General features: G+C 55.3%; 1 protein-coding gene across 1 annotated transcript; it reads right to left on the minus strand.

Moving 5' to 3' along the window:
- Positions 1 to 233: 233 nt before the first annotated feature.
- Positions 234 to 21,786, minus strand: RPS6KA1 (ribosomal protein S6 kinase A1). Its single transcript, XM_082676424.1, has 20 exons — positions 21,684 to 21,786; positions 21,331 to 21,412; positions 19,376 to 19,456; positions 19,115 to 19,194; positions 17,631 to 17,737; positions 16,867 to 16,904; positions 16,378 to 16,520; positions 15,954 to 16,024; positions 15,551 to 15,639; positions 14,527 to 14,591; positions 14,169 to 14,271; positions 12,582 to 12,712; positions 11,122 to 11,247; positions 10,812 to 10,901; positions 10,300 to 10,458; positions 3,272 to 3,433; positions 2,955 to 3,031; positions 2,557 to 2,674; positions 1,506 to 1,643; positions 234 to 1,169 (listed from the first exon to the last, which is right to left on the minus strand). Exons 2-20 carry the CDS (start codon positions 21,359 to 21,361, stop codon positions 1,047 to 1,049), a joined length of 1,932 nt encoding a protein of 643 aa, XP_082532550.1. The 5' UTR covers positions 21,362 to 21,412; positions 21,684 to 21,786; the 3' UTR covers positions 234 to 1,046.
- Positions 21,787 to 22,111: the final 325 nt, after the last annotated feature.

Below are 22,111 nucleotides of genomic sequence, written 5' to 3' on the forward strand. Positions count from 1 at the left end.
CTTGGTCACTAGTGGCTAGTAATCCCATTACTACGATCAATACCATATTGGAATCCCTGACAGGAATGTGTGGGCAGAGCCAGCGGGACTCCCACATGCTCCCCAACTGAACTCCAAGCAGCTGGGCCAATTGGCCCTGGCCCACTACTTGTCACTGCCAAAGTCCTCAACACCCAATAGCAGAGGGAGGGCAAATCCAGGGATGACAAGCGGAGACAAGCGAGCTTCAACTCAACTGTAAGTTTATTAGAAAGGCCGTGGACAGATGAACCCTGAGTTACCAGCTGAGGAAGGAATGAAAAAAGCCCCTGCCCCTCTTGGCCTGCCCCACAGGCCTCCTGTGGAATCTGTCCTGTGGCAGACTCCAACAGAAGTCAGCCAAAAAGTGCTTTCCAGATGCTCCTTCAGGGGCTGCCCGACCTGACTGCAGAGGACCCAGTGGTACGGCCAATGTGGATGCTGGTGCCTGGAGCTGGGAGCCGCGGGGCCTTGGTCCTCTCCTCTAGCAGAAAGTGGTTCCAGAAGCCCCAGCAGAACAGAAGAGAAAAGGAGCCGAAGGGGATAGAGCAAGTTCTGCCGAAGAGCCAAGGGCTCTGGAAGGCGGCGCTGGGCCGCCTTGGAGGTGGGTGCAGACGGCTACACATGGCCAGTTGTAGGGGTCCCCCCAGGGGGACCCCAAAGCTGCTCTAAGGAGTCTCAGCTACAGACAGCCCTAGTGCGACTCAGTGCCCCTCCTGGGGCTGCACTGGCTACTTCTGCTCCCAGAAAGGCAAATGGATCTTGTAAAAACCCATGGTGGTTGGTGCCATTTCTGTCTTAAAAGAAGACAAGAGTTTGTACAGTGAATCGATTTCAACCAGCAGAGCCTGAACCGAGAAGAGTGCGTCCTGGGGGAGGAGAAGGCACTTCTTACGTCCTCCCCGGGGTGATCTGGGCCCCCTCGGGGCTCCGCTCCCTCTGGCCCTGTGACTCGGGCCCGCTCCCTCTGGGAAGTACACTGCCTCCGTCGAGCTAGCACTGCCCTGCGGCCCGGACGCTCTGGCCCCTCACAGGGTGGTCGATGGCAGCTTCCTCACCCGCCGCTGGGCCAGGATGGACGACTCGATGGGCTTCAGCTGAGGGGTGGGCTTGGAGCTGTTGAGCGCAGAGTATGTCGCTGCCATGGCTCCCTGGGGGAGGAGGTGGGAGTCAGTTCCCGGGTGGGAGGCGCATGTGCTCCAGGGCCAGGCCAGCCCCTCCCAGTGTTCCACAGCCCCCACAGGCCCCTGTTAATCCCGCCTTGGTGGTTCTTCATGGTCATCAGTCCTGCCTCATCCCTCAGACTGGAGGCTTCAGAGCTCAGGGGCTGGGCCCCCTAGAGGACCAGGGGGGCCACGAGTGCACTGTAGACACCCCTGCATGTCAGACTGGGGCTCCCTGGGAAGAGACACACATGGCATCTCCTGGCTCTGCCACCCCAAGTCCCTGCCCATGGAACCTTGACCTGGCAGCCTGGGTGTCTGTACCTTCACAGTCTGCAGGTCCTGGTGGGATAGCTGGCTCTGGGGGAGCTTGTCTTTCTGGGTGATCCACGGGTGCTGCAGGACCTGCTTAGCTGTGAGGCGCTGGTGCGGGTCCACATGCAGCATCTTGGATACCAGGTCCTGGGGGAACAGCAGGGAGGGGTTGGTGGGAAGGGCTAGCAGGGGCGCACACAGCTGTGTCTGTAAGGCAGCCATCTCCTGCCATCTCCCGCCTGGACCCTTGCAGTGGCCCCTTCGATCCACTCTCCACACCACGGCCTCCCCGAGCACATGCCCTTCTTCAGGACTTCTTCCTGGAAGGCCGTTTCCTTTCTCTTTCACCTTCTAGGAGCCATGCAGGAAGGTGGGAAGAACCTAAGGCTGGGGTTGGGCAGCTTCAAAACCTGACTCCCCTGCTCATCAACTGCATCTCCTGGGCAAGTTACTTTAACTCTCTGAGCCCCAGTTTCGCCTCTGAGAAACGGGATAACAAAAATACCTGACTCATAAGGTTAATGCAAGGTGGCACTGCTCATTAAGGGCTCAACCTCTGTCTGACACAGAGGTTCCCATGACTGGAACCCATTGCTAACAGTGAAAGCTCAAACGTCCCCTCCTCTGAGAAGGCCTCTCTGCCCGGTAGCCCGGGGCTCTCCTCGTGTCTCCACTGCCTGTACCCCTGACCAGGAGGACCTGCCTCTCCGCACCTGGCATCTCTGTTCCTTGTGCGCAAGCCTGTCTCTCACCTCACACTAAGTTTTCCCACGGCAGGGGCTGTGATGATGCAGCCCTCTGTTCCCCTACAGGGCCCAGAACACGGGAAGGGCCAGTAAATGATCACCAAGTTGTTTTCAAACAAGGTGTGGGGGGCAGTCTGCCTGGGAATCTTTCACTTGGAGAAATAGGGCAACAGAGATTTGTGGGACATTCCACTTGGAGAAATGAGGCTGCAGGTCACCTGTTCGTGAAATGCTGAAAAGCCCTGGGATGGGACCCTGCCTCCCCGCCCCACCCCCCCCCACAAATGAGCAGGGTCCAGGCTTTACAGCCTCACCTTGGCTGTGTCTGAAACCGTGTTCCAATTTCCCCCGCTGAGGGTGAACTTCCCACTGCCGATCCGGGTCAGGATTTCCTCTGGTGTGTCACTGGGTCCATTGGCAAATGGAGTGTATCTGGGGAAAAGTCCACCCAGTCTGGGTATAGCCTCTGGCCTCCATCCTGGGGCCAGGGGTGGGGAGGGGCGGGGGGCTGTGTCTCCCCCTTCAGATGGGGTGCTCCCAAGTGTGGGACTTCCTCCTGCAGGTGGAGCTCCCAAAGGCAGGGCCATGTCCCTGTCTTCAGCCTTCCTGAGGCAGGGCTGAGTCTCTCCCATCAGACAAGCACCACCCCAGCTACACTAGGGCTGGAGGAAGGGGCGGGGGGCTGAGGGGGGCAGGCCAGTGGGGTACTCACCCCGCCAGCATGGTGTACAGCAGAATGCCCAGGCTCCAGATGTCGCAGCCCTCGTCATAGCCCTGGCGCTTCAGTACCTGGCAGGAAGGGAGGCAGGGGAGGGTCTGTCTGAGGGGCAATGACAAGTAGCCCCATATGCTTGCCTGCTCCTCCCCAAAGGGTAGGACAAGGGTCCCAGGCCTGGGCTGATCCTCCCTTGGTCCCCGGGCCAAGGCCGCAGAGACGGGCTCTGGACAGCGTGGGGCCTCTGGAAGGGACACGAGGCTCCCCGTGCTAGGTCCCCTCACTCTTGCAGCTGAGGAGGCCAGGCCACTCACCTCCGGCGCCACGAAGTTGGCGGTGTAGCAAGGTGTCATGAGAAGCCCGTTCTCAGCCCGCAGCTGCTTGGCAAAGCCAAAGTCGCAGATGCGCAGGCACTCAGGGTTCCCAGACTCGTCCACATACAGGATGTTGCTGGGCTTGAGGTCCCTGTGCACAACCTGGGAGAAGAGGGCCCGGGTCAGTTCTCCATGTGGGCAGGCTGCCGGTGGCCCAGGTCCACTGCCAGGGATGGGAGAGTTAGAAGACGGGCCCAGAGAGGGGGCAGAAGGACCCAGAATCTGAGAGGGGAAGGGGCTACAAAGGGGCCTTAGTGCTGCTGGTATTGCCGACTTGAAACTTCTAGGTCAATGTCTGTGAGGCAGCTCTAACTTGTCCACACAGAACTCCTCAAATCCGCCATCACACAATCTTACCTAATGGCAACTCCATCCTTCCCATTGCTTGGATTGAGATCTTAAGAGCCATTCTCAATTCCTCTTTTTTTCTCGTATTCCTCAATCAATCCATTAGCAAACTCTGCTGGCTCTACCATTAAAACACACCCAGAGCCCAAGCACTTCTCAGCCCCTCTCCTGGCAGCACGCTGATCCCAGCCACTATCATCCCTCCCCCGGGGTTACGGCAGCAACCTCCTAACTGGTCTTCCTGCTTCTGACCTCACCCCCTACAGCCTGTTCTAAACAGAGCAGCCAGAGCGATCCTATTAAATGTAAGCCAGATCGTGTCCTCTCCAAGGGTTCTGCTCTCAAGAGGAAATGTCTTTACGATGGCCTGATGGCCCCACCTCATCTCCCCCCTGCCCCCTACCCACGTCGCTTGCGCTCTCTGGTCCTCTAGCACTCTCCTCCTTGCTCAGTTGGCTTTGGCCACACCAGCCTCTTTGCTCTTCCTTCAACATGCCAAGCACACTCCTGCCTCAGAGCCTTCGCACTTGCTGTTCCCTCTTTCTGGAATACTCTTCCCTTAAGCATCGGCCTGGCTCATTCTCATTTCTTTCAGGTTTCAGCTCAAATGTCACCTTATCAGTGAGGCCTTCCCTAGACCATTCCATATAAAATAGCAATCACGGACCTGTACTCCTTAGTCTCCTCACCCTGCTTTATCTTTATCCACAGCATTTACCACCATTGGATATTTACTTAATTGTCTTCTGAACCCACCCACTGGAATGTAAGCTCCACGGGTGTTTCGCTCACTGCTGCATCCCAGCATTTAGAATAGTTCCCAGCACAAGGTAGGTATTCAATAAATAACTGCTGAATGAATGGATGAATGACACTTAACTAGTGAGGCCTTAAGCAAATGACTTTCCTCTGGCCCCATTTGCTCATCTGTAACCTGAGGGGGCTGAACCACTCCACTTACTTTTCAACCACCCCCTCTCCCTTGGCATGGTTCTATTCATAGTCATTCCTCTAACTATTACCTAATTATCGACAACTCTCAGATCTCTGACACTAACCCAGAGCTTTCCTGAGTCCAGGCTCATACAGCTGCTTACCAGACGGCAACCACTGAATGTCCCATACGCCCTCAAACCCAACACATCCCAGACTAAACTCATTCTCACCCTCCTTCTCCTCCTCCCATGAGCTCATGGTACGCCTTGAGCACCGTCAAAGACCTTCAATGGCTCCCTACTACTTGCAAGATAAAGCCTGAAGTCCCCATCCTGGTGTGGAAGGTTCAGCTGTCCGTTCCAGCCTTTGTCCACCACATCCCTCAAGCGCCCTGAGCTCAGGCCAGTGGGGGTTCCTTCAGCCATAAATAGCCGTATCTCTCTGTGGAACACCGGCTCACCCCCAGCACCGAGCACAGGGACTCGCACAGAGCAAGTGCTACGTGAACGCTGTGCAATGAATGAATGACTCACCCCTCTGAAACACACAGAGACCTTGCAGGTTAGATCAGCTGAGTCTCGCAGGTTAGTTGGCTTCACGAGATGGTCCTTGCATATTCCCCGTAGAGCCAGGCCAACAGGCTCAAGGGGCAGCCGCTGCGCACTCCAGCTGACAGGCACCATACAGCAACTCGGGCCCCGGTTTCAAAAGCGGCCAAATTACCAAACCAAACCAAATCCCAAACAAGAAAACACCCGCCCTGTGGAGGCCAAATGCAGCCACTGAGTCAACAGGCTGTGGCTCGGGCGGAGTTGTGATTTCAGTCAGGAGGCAGATGGGCCAGAGTGTGAATCCTGGCTTTACCAGCAGTAGCTGTGTGGTCTTGATGTGTCACTTAACGTCTTTAGTCCTTGGTTTTCTCACCTGTAAAATGGGGCTGATGAGAGTGCTCGGCCCCCAGGGTTACGGGAAGGAGCATATGAGTTATGTACCAGGAATACTTAGCACAGGGCTTGGAAAGTGGCAGCTGCTGCCATAGTAACGCCAGCACTCCCTGGGGCTGAGCCCCACCATCATGCTGGACATTAAGATACAGTGAGTGCTTGTTAAGAAGCCCTTAAGAATTAGAAGACAAGAAGGGGAGGAAAATGAAGGGACAGATGCTGTCCAAAGCAGCATCCGATCACACACAAGTTAGGGGCACAGACTCTGGGGACAGCTTAGCGATGAGGCCTTTACTTAAGCTCCCAGAGCCTCAGCTCCCTCACTTATAAAATGGGCAGAATAATACTAATACTTTCTTCATAGGTTCGTTGGAACAGTTAAATGAGTTGATGTGCAAAGTGCTTAGAACCTGTCTGGCCTGTGGAAAGTGCTATGTGAAGCGGCGGCACCTCTGTCACCACCAGCACCGTCGGAGGATGTGCGTTAGGGCGCCTGTGACCAGCCACACACACAGAGGGGTGAAGTCCTTCTACATGAATCATCTGGCTAAACAGAGAAGCCAAAGTGTGAAGCCCTGCTGAGCTCTCAGACAAGCTGTCCCCGGCATGCTGGGGCCCTTACAGAAACAACATGAGGGAAGCAAGAGACCTGAAAGGGCCCACGTATTAAACAAAGGACTCTTGCAAAATAGATGAAAAAGGCAGACAACCCAATTTCTTCAAACGGACAAAAGACTTGGACAGACATTCCATAAAAGAGGCTGTCCAAATGGCAATAACCCCACGAAGAGGTGCTCAACTTCCCCAGTCGTCAGGAAAATGCAAGTTAAAACCACTATGAGATACCATTCCTCATCTCCTAGGATGGCTGTGATTAAAAAGATGGAAAATACCAAGTGTTGGAGAGTACCAGAACGCTCACACACTTCTGGGAGGAGTGTAAGTAGGTAAAACAACTTGGAAAAACTGGCAACATCTACTAATGATGAATATACACTGCACTATGACCCAGCAATTCCACAGTTAGGTTTACACCCAGCGTTAAAATGGGCAAGTGTTCACGAAAGACAAGGGTAAGAATGTCACGGCAGCATTATTTGTCACAGTCAAAAAACTGGTAACAACTCCATGTCCATTAACGGTAGAAAGAACAGTTAAATTGTGGTCTATTCATACAGTAGAAACCACACGGCAACGAGAAGGAGTGAACTGCAGTCACACAACATCACAGATGAATCTGAGAGTGCTGAGTGACAGAAGTGAGATATGAAAGAGTACGTTTATATAAAATTAGAAGTTCACAGGCTTCCCTGGTGGCGCAGTGGTTGAGGGTCCGCCTGCCGATGCAGGGGACGCGGGTTCGTGCCCCGGTCCGGGAGGATCCCACGTGCCACGGAGCGGCTGAGCCTGCGCGTCCCGAGCCTGCGCTCCACAACGGGAGAGGCCATGACAGTGAGAGGCCCGCGTACCACACACACACACACACACAAATTAGAAGTTCACTTAGAATGGTTATCCTTGGGGAGGGTGCAGGGACTGGAAGGGGCTCGAGGGGGTTGGGGGGGAACTGGAAATCCTTCAGTTCTTGATCTGGGGGCTCAGTTACATGGGTGTATTCACTTTTTGAAGATTTATTGAATTATACATGATGATTTGTTTATGTGATATTTCAATAGGAAGGTAACGTTAAAACAAACAGGAGGTCCCAGTGGACCCTGCTCCTGGTCAGCCCCTTCCCATTCCTCGGCTGTTATGAGATTCCCAGCTTCTAGACCACAGATGCTGCCAAAGTATAATCAGCCCCGAGAATCTCCCTCCAAATACCTCCAGGAGAGCTTTCCATTTCCTCATCATCTACCCCTGGTATTTGGAAAGGGCCAGAAACTTTAGAAGCCCATAGATTCCAAAATCCCAAAGATTTTCTCTGGGCAAGAAACAACATTCTCCCATGACACCCCACCGAGCAGCTGTCTGTCCTGGAGCTCACTGCCCCTCACGGGGGGCTCACTCCTTTTGGAGGCAGCTCCCACTCTACAAAGCCCTTCCCTGCTCTGAGTTCAGGGGGCCCACTGGAAACGCACTGCTTCAGCTCTGTCTTCTAAACCTTCTGTGGGTAACATGAGCTAGTACTCACGTGAGAACAAAACAGGAAAAGGAAGCACATTTACCGTCTGACCTGACATGTTTCCATATCAGTCTGTTTGCACTGGCCTTTTCAAAAAACTAAACCACTTCAAACGTGACCATTAACAGTACCTGTGGTAAGCAAACTGAAGCTCTGGTTAGGAGGTAAAGATCTTTTTCACAGAACTTTTACTTTACTTTTACAAACCCTAATGAAAGGATTGATTCAGGCCAAGGTCCTGAAAGGGTGAAACCATTGCATGAAGGGCTGGTGAGGACCTTTATGATACACCTCAGGCCCACCCACTGCCCGCCACCCACTCACGCATCCCCAGACTGTGACCACCGACACGACTGATGACTAACGGGGGCAACGAGATGTTGGCTCAGGGACGTGATGCTTTGTGAAGTACACTGTGCCTCCCATGGAGTGTTTATTGACTCCTTGATCCCAAAAAGAAGTTGAAGCTAAACCTAATTAACACTTTGGAGCACCTTGCAGTTTACAGGAAATATAGGCAATAGAGAAACAATTAAAATGATGCCATGAGGAAGCAAACAGACACATTCAGAATGTGGGATAGGGAATTCCCTGGCGGTCCAGTAATTAGGACTCCACGCTCTCACTGTCAAGGGCCCAGTTTCGATCCCTTGTCGGGGAACTGAGATCCCGCATGCCATGCGGCACAGCCAGAAAAAAAATCAAAAAAGATTTGGTGAATCTTGGGACTTCCCTTGCAGTCCAGTGGTTAAGACTCCGCGCTTCCACTGCAGGGGGCGCAGGTTCAATCCCTGGTCAGGGAACTAAGATCCCCCATGCCGTGTGGCTCGGCCAAAAAAAAAACCCAAAAAAGATTTGGTGAATCTTAAAGGGAAACGTTTTTCCTTGTACTATTCTCTTCTTTTTTAAAAAACTTTTTATTTCATATTGGCGTATAGTTGATTAACAGTGTGTTAACTCTGGGTGTTCAGCAAAGTGATTCAGTTATACATATACATGTATCTATTCTTTTTCAAATTCTTTTCCCATTTAGGTTTTTACATTATATTGAGCAGAGTTCCCTGTGCTATACAGTAGGTCCTTGTTGGTATCCATTTTCAATATAGTGCTGTGTACATCCCTTGTACTATTCTTTTAACTTTTATATAGGTTTGAACTTTTTCCTCAATAAAAAGTGGGGGAAAATACTCCAGCAACAACAAAAAAGAAAGTAAGAAATTGAAAGAGGGAGAAGGAGGGAGAAGGAGAGGGAAGGAAGAAAAGAGGGAGGGAGTGGGGTAAAAATCTTGACAATTCTTGAATCTGGTTACAGGGGGTTCATTATTCTATTCTTGTACAATTTGTATATGTTTGAAATTTTTCATACTAAAAAGTTAACGTTGGGCTTCCCTGGTGGCGCAGTGGTTGAGAGTCCGCCTGCCGATGCAGGGGACGTGGGTTCGTGCCCCAGTCTAGGAAGATCCCACGTGCTGTGGAGCGGCTGGGCCCGTGAGCCATGGCCGCTGAGCCTGCACGTCCGGAGCCTGTGCTCCGCAACGGGAGAGGCCACAACAGTGAGAGGCCTGCGTACCGCAAAATAAACAAACAAACAAACAAATAAATAAATAAATAAAAATAATAAAAAGTTAATGTTAAAAAAAAAAGGCATAGCAATGATCTAGTCCTATTTCCCCGTAATGTTTATGTGGCCTTTTCCAGGGACCTGCGCTGGACCATGGTGCTTCCCTGGCACAGCACCTCACTTCATGCCTCATCCAACCTGTGAAGGGGCAGCTCTTACTGTCATGAGTTTGCAGATGAGGAAATGGCTCAGAGAGGTGGGAGGTTTTCCCAACCTAACATGCAGAACTGGACACAGCCAGTCTCATTCCAGAGCCTGCGTCCTTAACCCCCATACTGCCTGACCAGAAGCACCCTAAAACATCATCTCGTCCAGAGAGGAACTCACGCTGACTCTGTTTTCAGCTTTGATACCCTATAAGGACCTTTTCTAGCTCTGCCTTGTGCAATGATAAGGACAAGTCCTACGGTTCGGACACACACTCTTCTGTAGCACCTGCAGTGTCTCCAGCAGCATTTCCTCTTGCATCCACTTCCTCTGTCCTAACAGCCGAACCCATGGCCGGATTCACCACCCTGAAGCCTTGCAGCTCCCACAGTGATCCTGCTCGTTCCTAACTTAAAGCCTCACTCCCCATCTGTAGCTCTCCACCCAAATTCCTCAGTCAGACATTCTGGCTCCATTCTTCCTGGACTGTGTGACCCCGGGCAAGTGAGCTCACATCTCTGAGCCTCAGCCTTCTTACCTGTAAAGTGAGGCCAATAACAGCACCTACCTAACAGGGTTGTTGTGAAAATCAATTGAGATAATGTAAGGAAAGAAGTCAATATGACGCCTGCCTAGGTCCTGAACAAATGTTCATTTTCACAGTTTGGCCTCATCTCTCCCTCCCTCCCTTCCTTATGTCCATCCACTCGCCCCCTCACTCATCCCAAGTCTCCCCTCTGTCTGGCTGGTTGAAGATTGCCTGGGCCAGTCATGGTTCACACACTGTTTACGGTATGACCCTTGGCCGCCCTCCACGCCCACTTGGTGCCCCCGACCCAAGACTTACCCCCTGGGAGTGCAGATACTCCACGGTCTTGCCGATGGTATGCAGGACGAAGCTGGCCTCACGCTCTGAGAAGAATTTCTGCCGTAGGATCTTATCCAGCAGCTCCCCTCCCCGCATCAGCTCTGTCACCAGGTACACGTGTTTGCCATCATCGTACACCTGCCAGAGACCTCATCATCAGGCCCCTCCCCTTGATGCCAGGCCTGGGCCCCTTGGCCACCGGCTCACCAGGACAGGAAGGAAGGAATGACATGGGGCTTGGGCGTGTGTTCTGCTCTGTGCTTCAGTCACCCTGGCAGGGCCTTCACCTATCTGGGCCCCTGGACAGGGTGCTGGCTCTGTCCTGATGGGCAGGAAAGCTCTCAGAGACTGCCTGGGTCTGAAGTGGAGGGCACTTGGGTGCAGCCAGATCCGCGGCACTGAGGGGCCTCCCCGTCCATAAGCACGGGAGGATCAGAAGCCCAAGGAATGGCAGCCCCGAGACGGTCCTAGCGTCGAGGACCCCCACTTACATCTTTCAGAGTGATGATGTTGGGGTGCTGCCCGTACCGCAGAAGAATCTCAATCTCCTCCGAGGGCTCTCGCTTGCTCTTGTCGATGACCTGAGGAGAGGGGTGCGTGTGGTGGTGTCCGAGGCGCCGACTCCAGGCTCCCTTCCCGCCACAGAGCCCACGCTGCAGGGCGTGGAGTCTCAGCCGCACACCTTTCACCCATCCACAGAGCCTCAGGCACCAACTCCCCCCACCAACGGGCCAGGGCTACGCGGCCCCCCACCTCCACCCCGCCGAGCGGCCTCGGCCGAGACAAGGTCGAGAGGCCTACCTTGACAGCATACTCCATGGTGGTGGCCTTGTGGACACAGCGCTTGCACTCGGAGTAGGAGCCCACACCGATCGTCTCTTTTACCACGTAGCCGTCGCTAAAAACCAGGTTCTTTCCATGTAGTTGCTGCAGGAGACCAACAGGTAGGACTGACCCCGAGCTCTAGGATGCAGAGGTCATCCCCCCAGAACCCGAGGCCTTGGCACCGTGGAGATGGCACTGGGCAAGAGGCTGGAGGCCCGGGGTAGAATGTTGGCTGTGTGACCTCAGGCAAGAACCTGCCCCTGTCTGGGCCTGTTTTCTACACTATATGATGGGCACACTCACTCTCTCCAGGGTACCTGGCTGCAGTCTGTGGTTAGTGGGTGCTGGAGGGGGCAGGCAATAGGCCACAAGACACATGGAGCGGTTTGAAGCTCCGAGAAGCCCAGGCAGGACTGAGAGGGATGAAGGAGTCCTGAGCCAGGTCCCAGCTCTGCCACTTACGTGGCCTTCAGTGAGTTGCCTTCCCTTTCTGGGTGACACAGCCCACCTCAAGGGTGTCTCGAGGCTCTGAGACACTAACAGTATCAGATGCTGCTATGGTGCTGAGAGTGTGGCTGGCACTATTCCGAGCACTTTTCACCAGGTGACCCACGGCCCGTGGACGGCCCTGGTTCACGTCTGTTGTCCTCACATCCAGTCTGGTTTAACGTTTGTCCGCAACCAAGATATCCCAGGTGGATAATAAATCACAGTCACCTTAACTTTACACACGTCAACTCACATAATCCTCGAAACAATCCTTGGAGAAAGGTTTTATCATCAACCCCATTTACAGATGAGGAAACTGAGGCACTGGGAAGGTGAATGTCCCCTCCACAGCCCCTGACCTTGGAAGCTCTGACCCAGGCAGGGAGCTCCAAAGTCTACATTTTTTTTTTATTTTGTTTGTTTGCTGTTGTTGTTGCTGTCGTTTTGCGGCCACACGGTGCAGCATGCAGGATTCTAGCTCCCCGACCAGGGATTGAACCCACAAACCCCTGCAGTGGAAGCATGGAGTCTCAACCCCTGGACCACCAGGGAAGTTCCCGAAGTCCACCTTCTTGCCTCTCGACTCTACATTTCCTACAGAGCCGGGAAAGTGTGCAAATGGGGGACAAGTGGAAGGAGACCCGAGTGCCACGCCACCCACCCCCGTCAGGACCAGCCACTGCCCAGCAGCACCACCCTGGGCACTCCCTGGCATTTACCCAGGCCCTACAATGTCCTGGCTGTGTCAGGAACCTCATAACCGTGCTGTTATCCCTGTTTTACAAATGGGGAAACAGGCTCAAGGAGGCTGGAGGCCCAATGGGCTCCACAGTGGCGTCAGGGTTTGAACCCAAACCTATCCAAGTCCAGAGCCTGTGTTCTCAGCCGTCTGCCTTGTGGCTTCTAGGTGGAAAAGGACAACTGAGCAGCAGCCTCCTGCCCCTCACCTGTACCACCGAGTGCAGGGGCGCCTGCGTGGCCCGAGGCTTGCCGTCGTCCTCCATCAGGCCAGTGGCCACGAAGCTGAAGCCACGGAACAGCTGATGGGCACCAGCGCTGGGGGGGATGCCTGGGGAGTCTGCAGGGGCAGGAGAGGGATGTGAGCCAGAGGAGGTACCCTTGACCCGAGGCAGCCCAGCAAAGTGGACCACAGGGGCTTCCAGGCCTGCCTCAGCAGCTGGTCGTTGTGGCAGCCTGGGCAGGGCCCCTCATCCCCGGCCTCAGCCCATCTGCCCATGTGTGTTTAGAGCAGCCCAGCCCTTACACACAAGGAACAGAAAGACCCTCACCTCCGCCACCCGCCCAGGCCAAGGCACTTTATCCCTTTCTGGAGGCCTCCCTGCCTCTGGTCTGCCCCTTCAGGTCCATCTTCTGCGCAGCAGCCAGAGGGATAGTTCCAACAAGTCTACCCCCTGCCTGTACCCTTCAAATGCTCCCCTCTGCCCTCAGGAAAGCCCAGCTCCTCAGCCTGGCAATAAGGTGCTTGTGAGCTTAGTCTCCTCTCTCCCCATTCCACAGCTCAGCCACGCCAAGCTTCTCAGGTCCTTAAGGAAGACTCCGAGCCCCTGCACATGCTGTTCCTGCTAACTACAATCCACTCCTCGTCCATCCTTTGAGGCTCAGCTTACACACTGTCCTCTGAGAAACCTGGCCTCATGCCGCTCCTCCAGGCCCTCGCCTCATTAAGCTGCACTTGTCGTGCTGCCCAGAACTGTCCTCATGTCTCTTCCCCCACTACAGCCTGAGCCATATGAAGGCAGGGCCTGGGTCTGTCCTGTTCACCATCAATGCTCCCATGGCTGGCACACAGTAGGGACTTGGTACGTATTTGTCAGATCAACAAATAAAGATGGGACAGACTGCTTGGAGAAGTGCTAAGCTCCCTGACATCAGAGATGTGCAAGCCACAGTGAGAAAAGCACCCCCTCTGCTAAACCTGCCCCTCCAGGAGACCTTCCAGAACGAACACTCTTCCCCAATATCTAGCCAAAATGTTAGGATTTACCAAGTTCCCTCCCAGAAGCCCCCTACTTGGCCTCTAGCAGTAACCCCAGAGACCGAGTGGGTCTATCGCTGAGCCCACGTTTCAGATGAGTCACTGAAGCCCAGTGGTCAGAGGAGCCAAAGCCGATTCCCACGCTTGCCCCTGACCTGTGGGCACTGTCACCTCTGCTGCCAGACCGTCTCCACTTCACGTGTTTGCCGGGTCAGATACTTCAGCCCTGACGTGAGTGTGAGCCTGATGCGTCTGGTCTTCCCAGTGGGCTGAAGATGCCTGGGGCAGGAGTCCCGACTTCTCTATTGTGGCCTGAAGGCCACCCCCACCACCTCACCCAGGCACAAAGAGGCCCACAGGATCCCGGAGTGGGACGACCAGGCAGAATGAGATGGAGACAAGGAGTCAGAGACCCATCCACCTGTCTGCCCACACACCTGGGCCTGCCGCAGCCCTGAACACCCCTGTGCCCCAAGAGGCCCCTGACTCCCTGCTTCCCTCCTGTACCAGTCCAAGACAAACCGGACAAAGGGCGCACCCTTGGGCGTGCGGGATGTGAACTCAGTGTCAAAGTAGAAGGTGTCATCGGGTTGTGCCACAGCCGGCTTGAAGGGTGGCTTGATCTCGCGCCGGTACAGCTTCTGCAAGGCGGGGCAGGCACAGTGGTCACCTTGGCACCTCCACAGCCTGCCAGCGGCCCCGTGCAGGAGTCAATGGCCTGGACAGAGCACAGGCTATGCAGACAGGGCATGACCGCTTGCCCTTGGGAGGCGAGCCCATGCCTCCAAGGCCATGGTGTCACCTCTGCTTCTTATGGGAGGCCCTAGGCAGTAGAAGCCCCCTCCGACCACAGCTGAATCCCTGACTGGGGCTCTGGGGTGGACAGACACACTCACATTCCAGTCAATGGTGGAGTAGAAGACATGCCGCTTGATTTCCTCTGCCCCATCAGGGCCGGAGCCTGAAAAAGCCCAGATGAGAGGTCTGCCTTGGGACGCTCCAACCCGCAGACACCCGCCCTGTCCTCCTAGCAGCCTCGCCTCACTGTGGCCTGGGACCAGTGGCTGGGCTCACGCTGCCCCAAATCCATCCAGCCATCACCCCGAGGCCTACTGCCCACTCAGCATTTTCCACTGTCTGGAGCCCCTCTATGAACAAGCTCCAATGTACTGACAGGAGAAGGAAAGCCCAGAGAAGAGAGGCCAGGCAACGCGCCCAAGGCCAAAGTCAGGACAGGCCGAACCTGTTCCGAGATCTGCAGGGGGCCCCCACCTCCCTCCCAGCTCCGGCCTCATCTCTGCTGCTCTTATCCCATTGCCCTTGTCAGCCACCAGACAGGCTCTCACTCCGTTCAAGCCCAGGGACCTGGACGGGACCTTACAAAGCTGGTCATGATCCAGGTGAACCCAGGAGCCAAGGAGTCAACACATACTGAGCAGCTGCTACAGACACATTCGCTGACTTCACTTAATCAACAGAGCTTGAGATCATTGTCCTCCATGGAGACGAGGACCTAGGGCTCTGGGGGGAGAAGTCAACTGCCTTGGGTCACTTCGCTCACAAATGGTACTCACTCGATCAACACATATTTGTGGAGGGACCACTGTGTACCAAGGCAGTGGGGTCCCGTCATGGGGCTGGGACTGGGGCCTGAGCCTCTGACGCCTGAGCTCGTGCTCCTTCCGTGCGGGGCCTCTGTCCTCATCCCCAGGGGGAGTACAGATGACTCAGTTCCTGCCTTCCCCCTACACACAGGTCACCCCACTGCCCCAAACGCCACACATGGAGCCAGAAAGCAGGGTGGCCAGAGGCATTGTCTCCCCACACAAAGGACAACGGCCCCTTTCAGCCCCAGATGTGGCCCCGTGGCCTAGGCCGCAGCTGTACCCCGCTCCCCTCCCCTGAGCTGGGGCTGCTTACCGAGCCGGTTGGCAGGATTCCGCTTGAACAGGGACCGCAGGAGGCTCTGCGCTTCCGTGCTCAGAAACTGGGGCATGCCTAGCTTTGCCCTGAAATGGCCCCCGGGTCTCGTCAGGGCTGAGCTCCGCCCCAGAGGCCCCATCTCACCTCCCACCTCTGTCCACGTCTAGTTTCCAGCTCAGTCCAGACAAGCCATCCTCAAACTCCCCTCCCAATGACGCAGGGATTCCCCTCCCACAGGCCCCTGTGGATGAAAAGGGAGCCCTGGAAAGCACAATGCCCAGCCCAGAGGAGCGTCTCATTAATGGGGAATCTGAGGCAGGTGCGGGGTGTTACTCTGGCCCCCAAACTGGGGCCAGGCGTGGAGGAGACCCTGAGGCGTCAGAGAGGGGCTGAAGCTTACTTCAGAATCAGTGTCATGGTCTCCTTCCGGTCCTTCCCCTGGAAGGGCAGGGAGCCCGTCAGCATCTCAAACTGCAGAGGACAAGGGTCTGTTCAGGCTCTGGTCCCATCTCCCATGCCCCCCACCTCCTCCCACCCCAGCCACTCAGCTCCAGGCCTAGGAGTTCCGCCTGGATCAAGAACTGCATCTGCCCCTCCCCACTCTGTCAGTCAGACCATGAGGAACAGTGCTAGGGGTCCAAAGCTGGGGAGACGCCCAGCACAGGGCTGGGGGCTGAGCCTGGAATCCTTCCAAGGAAGGAAACTGCAGCTGGGTGGAGGGTGAGGCCAGCTTAGCTGTGAGAGGACAAGAGGAGAGCCTTAGAGACCATCAACCACCCCCTTACACAGATGGGGAAACTGAGGCCCAGGGCCTGGGCACTCACCATCAGCACCCCATAGGACCACCAGTCTGCACTGTGGGTGTGGCCCTGGCGGTTGACGACCTCGGGGGCCATGTACTCCACCGTCCCACAGAAGGAATAGGCCTTCTTCTCGTGGTCAATGGCCTCCTTGCTCAAGCCGAAGTCTGTGGCAAGGAGGGCAAGAAGACACATCTTCAGGACCCCCTGCCTTCCTTGCTGCCATTCCCTGCACACCTATCCCTCCTGCCCAGAGGCCTGAGGGCATCACCCCCATCACACTCAGGAGGAAGCTGAGGCCCAGGGAGGTTAGGTGACCTGTACAAGGTTACACAGTGGGGAGCTGGGATTCAAACCCAGGCCCTTCCAGGTCTGGGGCCTGGGCTTTTGACCGCTTCCAAGTGCCTGGCACAGCCTCTCAGAAAAAGTGGATCCCCTGGCACTCAGCCCAGGCCCGTCAAGAGCCCCTCCTGCCCTCCCCTGAAACCGAGGGGTCAGGTGCCCTCCACTCACCAGTGAGTTTGATGTGGCCTTCCTCATCCAGAAGGATGCTGCAATGGAGAGATGGGAGTCAGGGCGCCCCAGCTGTGGGCCCTCGGTGGGTTCAGGGGACACCATGGGGCCTGCGGGGGTCAGGTCCAGCCCAGAGAAGGTGATCCACCCAGGGCCGCTCATCTGATGAATGGGCAGGTGGAGTGGGTGTTGGTGGTACCCTGTAGGTGTGTTGCCTACCTTCTTGCTAATTCTTGAAACAACTGTGTGAGGTAGGTATTTTTATGGCCCCATTTTAACAATGGGGAAGCTAAGGCTCAGGGAGGTTAAATAACTCCCCCGGTTACAGAGCTAGTAGGTGGTAGAGACAAGATTTGAATTCGGGTCTGCCTGACTCTAAAGCCACATCTCATTCCACCTCAGCACCTGCCCCTGGCTCCCAAGTTACCACTTGAGGATATTCAGATGTTAAGGAAAATTCTAGAAAGGGCCATATCAAGGAATGATCTTCAGTGGTGGCATCTCAGATGTCACACTGGATTAGCAAAAAAAGTAGGCAACACCCAGGCACAGAGGTACCTGGCCCTTGGTAATGGCATTACTAGAGATCAGGCAGCCCCTCGGGTGAGCCTGCTGCCTCCACCACTCTGCTCCACCCACCCGTTCATGGGGCAGCCCATCAGGCTGGCTCCGTACCCCAGCAGGCTGGTTCTGTCCTAGAAGAGGCCCCAGGGCCTGCCTCTGTACACCCTAGGGAGGCCGGGCGCGGCTGGGCCTTCACTCACTTCTCAGGCTTCAGGTCTCTGTAAATGATGCCCAGGCTGTGCAGGTGGTCCAGGCCCAAAGCCAGCTCAGCCAGGTAAAATTTCACATCCTCCTCCGTGAACATAACCTGCAACAGGCGGGAGAGGGCTTCAGCTGGGATGGCTTCTTCCTCAGGAGCTGGGTCACTGGGCAGGCAGTAGCTTCCCAGTCCTCCTTAGAGATTCCAGTGCCACACACCCTTCTCTGTATGAAGGGGTCCGAAGAATAAAATGACTAGCGTCCAAGTCACTCACGGTAGCACTGAAATGCAAACAGCGAAAGGCTGGAAACAACCCAGGGGTCAAGCAGTGGACTAGAATAAACTCTCTCCCCCACGTAACGGAGTGCTGTGCAGCCATAAACTAGAACTAGGATTCCTCCATGCTCTGATATGGTCCATCTCCAAGATACACTGTTGTGAAAAAAGCAAGATAAAGAACGGTACCTACAGAACAGTACTTTGTATGTAAGAAAGCAGGGGTCAGGATTCAGAACACACAATGAATTGGTTTGTATTTCCAAAGAAACATGGGAAGCTTAGATAAAAACCAATAAAATGTTTATCTGTGGGGGGGTGGTAGAGGGGGCTGGAGTGGGAGGAAGACTTCTCAATGAACATTTTTCTTTTCAATCATGTATTATCTATTTAAACGTTAAAATAACATTTTAAAAATTTAAAAAGTTTGGTTCTCTTCTAAAGTTTAAGTTGTATTAATGGCCCCATTTTTATATTTGGCTCAAATTCTTTTTTTTTCCCAAATAAATTTATTTATTTATTTTTGGCTGCGCTGGGTCTTTGTTGCTGCGCGCGGGCTTTCTCTAAATGTGGCGAGCGGGGGCTACTCTTCCTTGCCGTGTGCAGGCTTCTCATTGCAGTGGCTTCTCTTGTTGCAGAGCACGGGCTCTAGGCGCACGAGCTTCAATAGTTGTGGCATGTGGGCTCAGTAGTTGTGGCTCGCGGGCTCTAGAGCACAGGTTCAGTAGTTGTGGCGCCCGGGCTTAGTTGCTCCACGGCACGTGGGATCTTCCCAGACCAGCGCTCGAACCCGTGTCCCCTGCATTGGCAGGCGGATTTTTAACCACTGCGCCACCAGAGAAGTCCTCAAATTCTTTTATGTGAGTTCAAAATCCTTTTGGTTAACGGGACATAATGTTAAAGCATCTAGCTTTCTAGGTGGATTTGGGCTTCTCTGCATCCTTCATAGCCCTGCGCAGAGAAGCCCTGAAAGAATGGAGGTGAAAGAGGTGAGAGCCACCCTTAGCTTCTGGAATCAGGGCAGCATCAGATCCAGAGCCTGATTCTCCTCAGACCATCTTGGGGGAAACTCTCAGAGGCTTTGCCAGGGAATGGGCTCTGTCCCAGGGTGGGTCAGGGACTGCTGGGCAGGTCTGGGGAGTCTCAGGTTGAGGTCTCACTGCCGTGCCAGCTCCATCCTGGTGCCCTGGCAGTGGGGTGTCAGCTCACCTCTTTAGAGAGCCGTGTGAAGAGGTCTCCGCCACGCAGGAAGTCCAGAATAAGGTAGAGCTTGCCCTCAGTCTGGAAGGCTGGGGAGACGGGAAAAGGCCATGGTGGAACCAGCTGGGCCCTGGGCCCTGCCCCTCTGATCCCAGCTTCCTTAGCCTGCTGGGTGGCAGACAGGGCAACATACAGGGAAGGCAACAGCCCACCAGCAAGGGCAAAGGCTGGCAGGTAGGGTAGGAGCTCAAGTAGGGTCTGCGGTCTCACCGTAGTGCAGCTTCACCACAAACGGATGGTTTACATCAGCCAAGATGTCTCTCTCCATCTTGGTCCGAACGCGGTCACGCACTGGTCAGAGGAAGAAGGCGGTTACCAAGGGTCTGGCCACCCAACACAGCTACGCCCAGCCCTGGCTAAGAAGGACTCTCTTTTCTACTTGTTCCTCACATCTCTCGGCAGTGCCCAGGGCTGGCCCTTGGCCCTGCCCATCTCTCTAGCCCTGTCTCTTGCCATGCCCCAAGGAGGCCATTCAATCCAGCCAGTCTAAGCATCCTGTTCCTTGTGTGCCCTTAGCCTCTACCCCCGTGGCTCCCCCTGCGATGCCTTCATCAGCCCCCTCTCCATCTGGCATAAAAATCCCTAATTCCAGTCTAGGGCAGATTCTCTGGGCCTGAAATTCAGACTCATGGGTCTCAGCAGACATCCCACAAACACTTTTTTTTTTTTTTTTTTTTTGCGGTCCGTGGGCCTCTCACTGTTGTGGCCTCTCCCATTGTGGAGCACAGACTCCGATGCGCAGGCTCAGCGGCCATGGCTCACGGGCCCAGCCGCGCTGCGGCATGTGGGATCCTCCCGGACCGGGGCACGAACCCGTGTCCCCTGCATCGGCAGGTGGACTCTCAACCACTGCGCCACCAGGGAAGCCCCCCTTTTTTTTTTTAAGGAGTAAAAGTCCCGGGACTTCCCTGGCGTTCCAGTGGTTAAGAATCCACCTGCCAATGCAGGGGGCACGGGTTCAAGCCCTGGTCCGGGAAGATCCCACATGCCATGGAACAACTAAGCCCGTGCGCCACAACTACTGAGCCTGTGCTCTAGAGTCCTCAAGCCACAACTACTGAGTCCACACGTCGCAACTACTGAAGCCCACGCGCCTAGAGCCCGTGCTCTGCAACAAGAGAAGCCACTGCAATGAGAAGCCCGTGCACCACAATGAAGAGCAGCCCCCGCTCGCCGCAACTAGAGAAAGCCCGCGCGAGCAACAAAGACCCAACACAGCGAAAAATAAATAAATTTAAAAAAAAAAAAAGGCTACTCCCATGTGAGCCCACACCCTTTGAGGCTACAACCCACGCTCTCCCGGGCTCCCTGGTCACAGCACCAACTGCACCGCGCTGCATAGTCTGCTCAGCCTCTCCTGCCCCAGCCTGGGAGCCCTTCGCAGCATTCTCCTCCTCCCACCATCCCTCCTGGGGAAGGACTCCCATCCCTACCAGGATGGCCTTGGGGCACCACAGCTGCATCACCCCACAGACAACCCTTTGTGGCTCCATGACCCCAAGGCCAATACCTCCTATTACCTGCCGCCCCCCAGCCCAGCTGGGGCCCGTTTCACTTGGTCAGTGGCCACACTGGTTCCCAGGCTGGTCAAAGAGACACTACTGGGCCCAAAGCCCACTTCCAACCACCCTCACGCCCTCTGCAGGTCCAGAGATTCTAGACCTGGGCTCAGCTCCCTTCTCTGAGCCCATCCATCTCTGCGGCCTTGCCTTGACCCACCCTCTCCTACCCACCCAGCTCCCTCCTTTCCCGGGTTCCCTCCTCTCCTCTCACGCCCTTCTCCATCCCGAGACGTCTCCCGCTGACTCTCCTAACATTGCAAAGCAGCTCTGCTGACAGCACAAGGCCCCCCGCAAACACAGTGCACTCACCCCCTGCCTCCTTCCAGGCACCTTCAGCCACAGTCAGCACTTGGCTTAAGGGGAGCAGGAAGGGGTGGGGTTAATCCCCGGAAGTCTGTGCTTCTGAATGGACCCTGTCTTTGCTATCAGCTGAGGTGGGGGATAAGGAGCGGCTGAGAATAGGCCTGTTTCTCTACCTTCAGACCAGGTACTCCTGGTGACAGAGCTATCTCCTGCATCAGACCCAAGGCCCTTGAGAGCTGGGCTGTCTCCTTCCATCTGTGCCCAGCCTGGGCTCTGCATGGGGAGGTACCCCCCACTCACCTTTCAGTGTCGCCTTCTTTAGTACCTTCATGGCATACAGGTGCCCACTGTCAGGCCGGGTGACCTTCCGCACCAGGAAGACCTGAGAAGGCAGCGGGGGGGAAACCAGGGGAGGAGCTGGGCAGGGGTCGAACACATCAGCTCCCACACGCTCCAGGTCCCAGGCTGACCTCCAACTTCCCTAAGCACCAAGTTGACCTTGTGTCCCCACTGGGTACCACGGTGACCTCTCTCCTCCTCCCCTTAGACCCATCAACCCTTGCCCTCTGATCTTTTAAGCTCCATAGGCAACCCTCCCACCTGCCCTCTGATATGACCAGCGCTGCCCTTCCAGCTGTGGGCTCAGGACTCACTTTGCCAAAGGACCCCTGGCCCAGAACCTTGAGGAGCTCAAAGTGGGATGGGTCGGCCTTCTCGGAGCCAGCCTTGACATGGTGCGTGATGGAGATCTCCTTGAGGACGTCTTCATCCTGATGGAGGAACAGAGCGGGTGAGCACGGTGGGCCCCATTCAGGTCAGCACAGGGCATGTCCCCCCATCCAAGTCTACTCCCACCGGATCTCAGCAGACAGGGTCCTACAGGCCCAACCAGCCAGCTACCCTGACAGGGCCTCCCAGTTCATCAATAGCAAAAGCCGGGGAGGGGAAAATTACCAAGGTACCAGGTCAGGTGAGCTCCTGTACCTCCTGCTGCTCCAGCCTGTTCAGGCCCAGAGGGATGCCCAGGCACGGCCAGGTGGAGGCAAGCCCAGGCTCTGGCTGAGGCCCACGAACCTGCCCC

This window comes from Grampus griseus (genome assembly GCF_964374135.1).
Source record: "Grampus griseus genome assembly, chromosome: 1".
Classification (NCBI taxonomy): domain Eukaryota; kingdom Metazoa; phylum Chordata; class Mammalia; order Artiodactyla; family Delphinidae; genus Grampus; species Grampus griseus.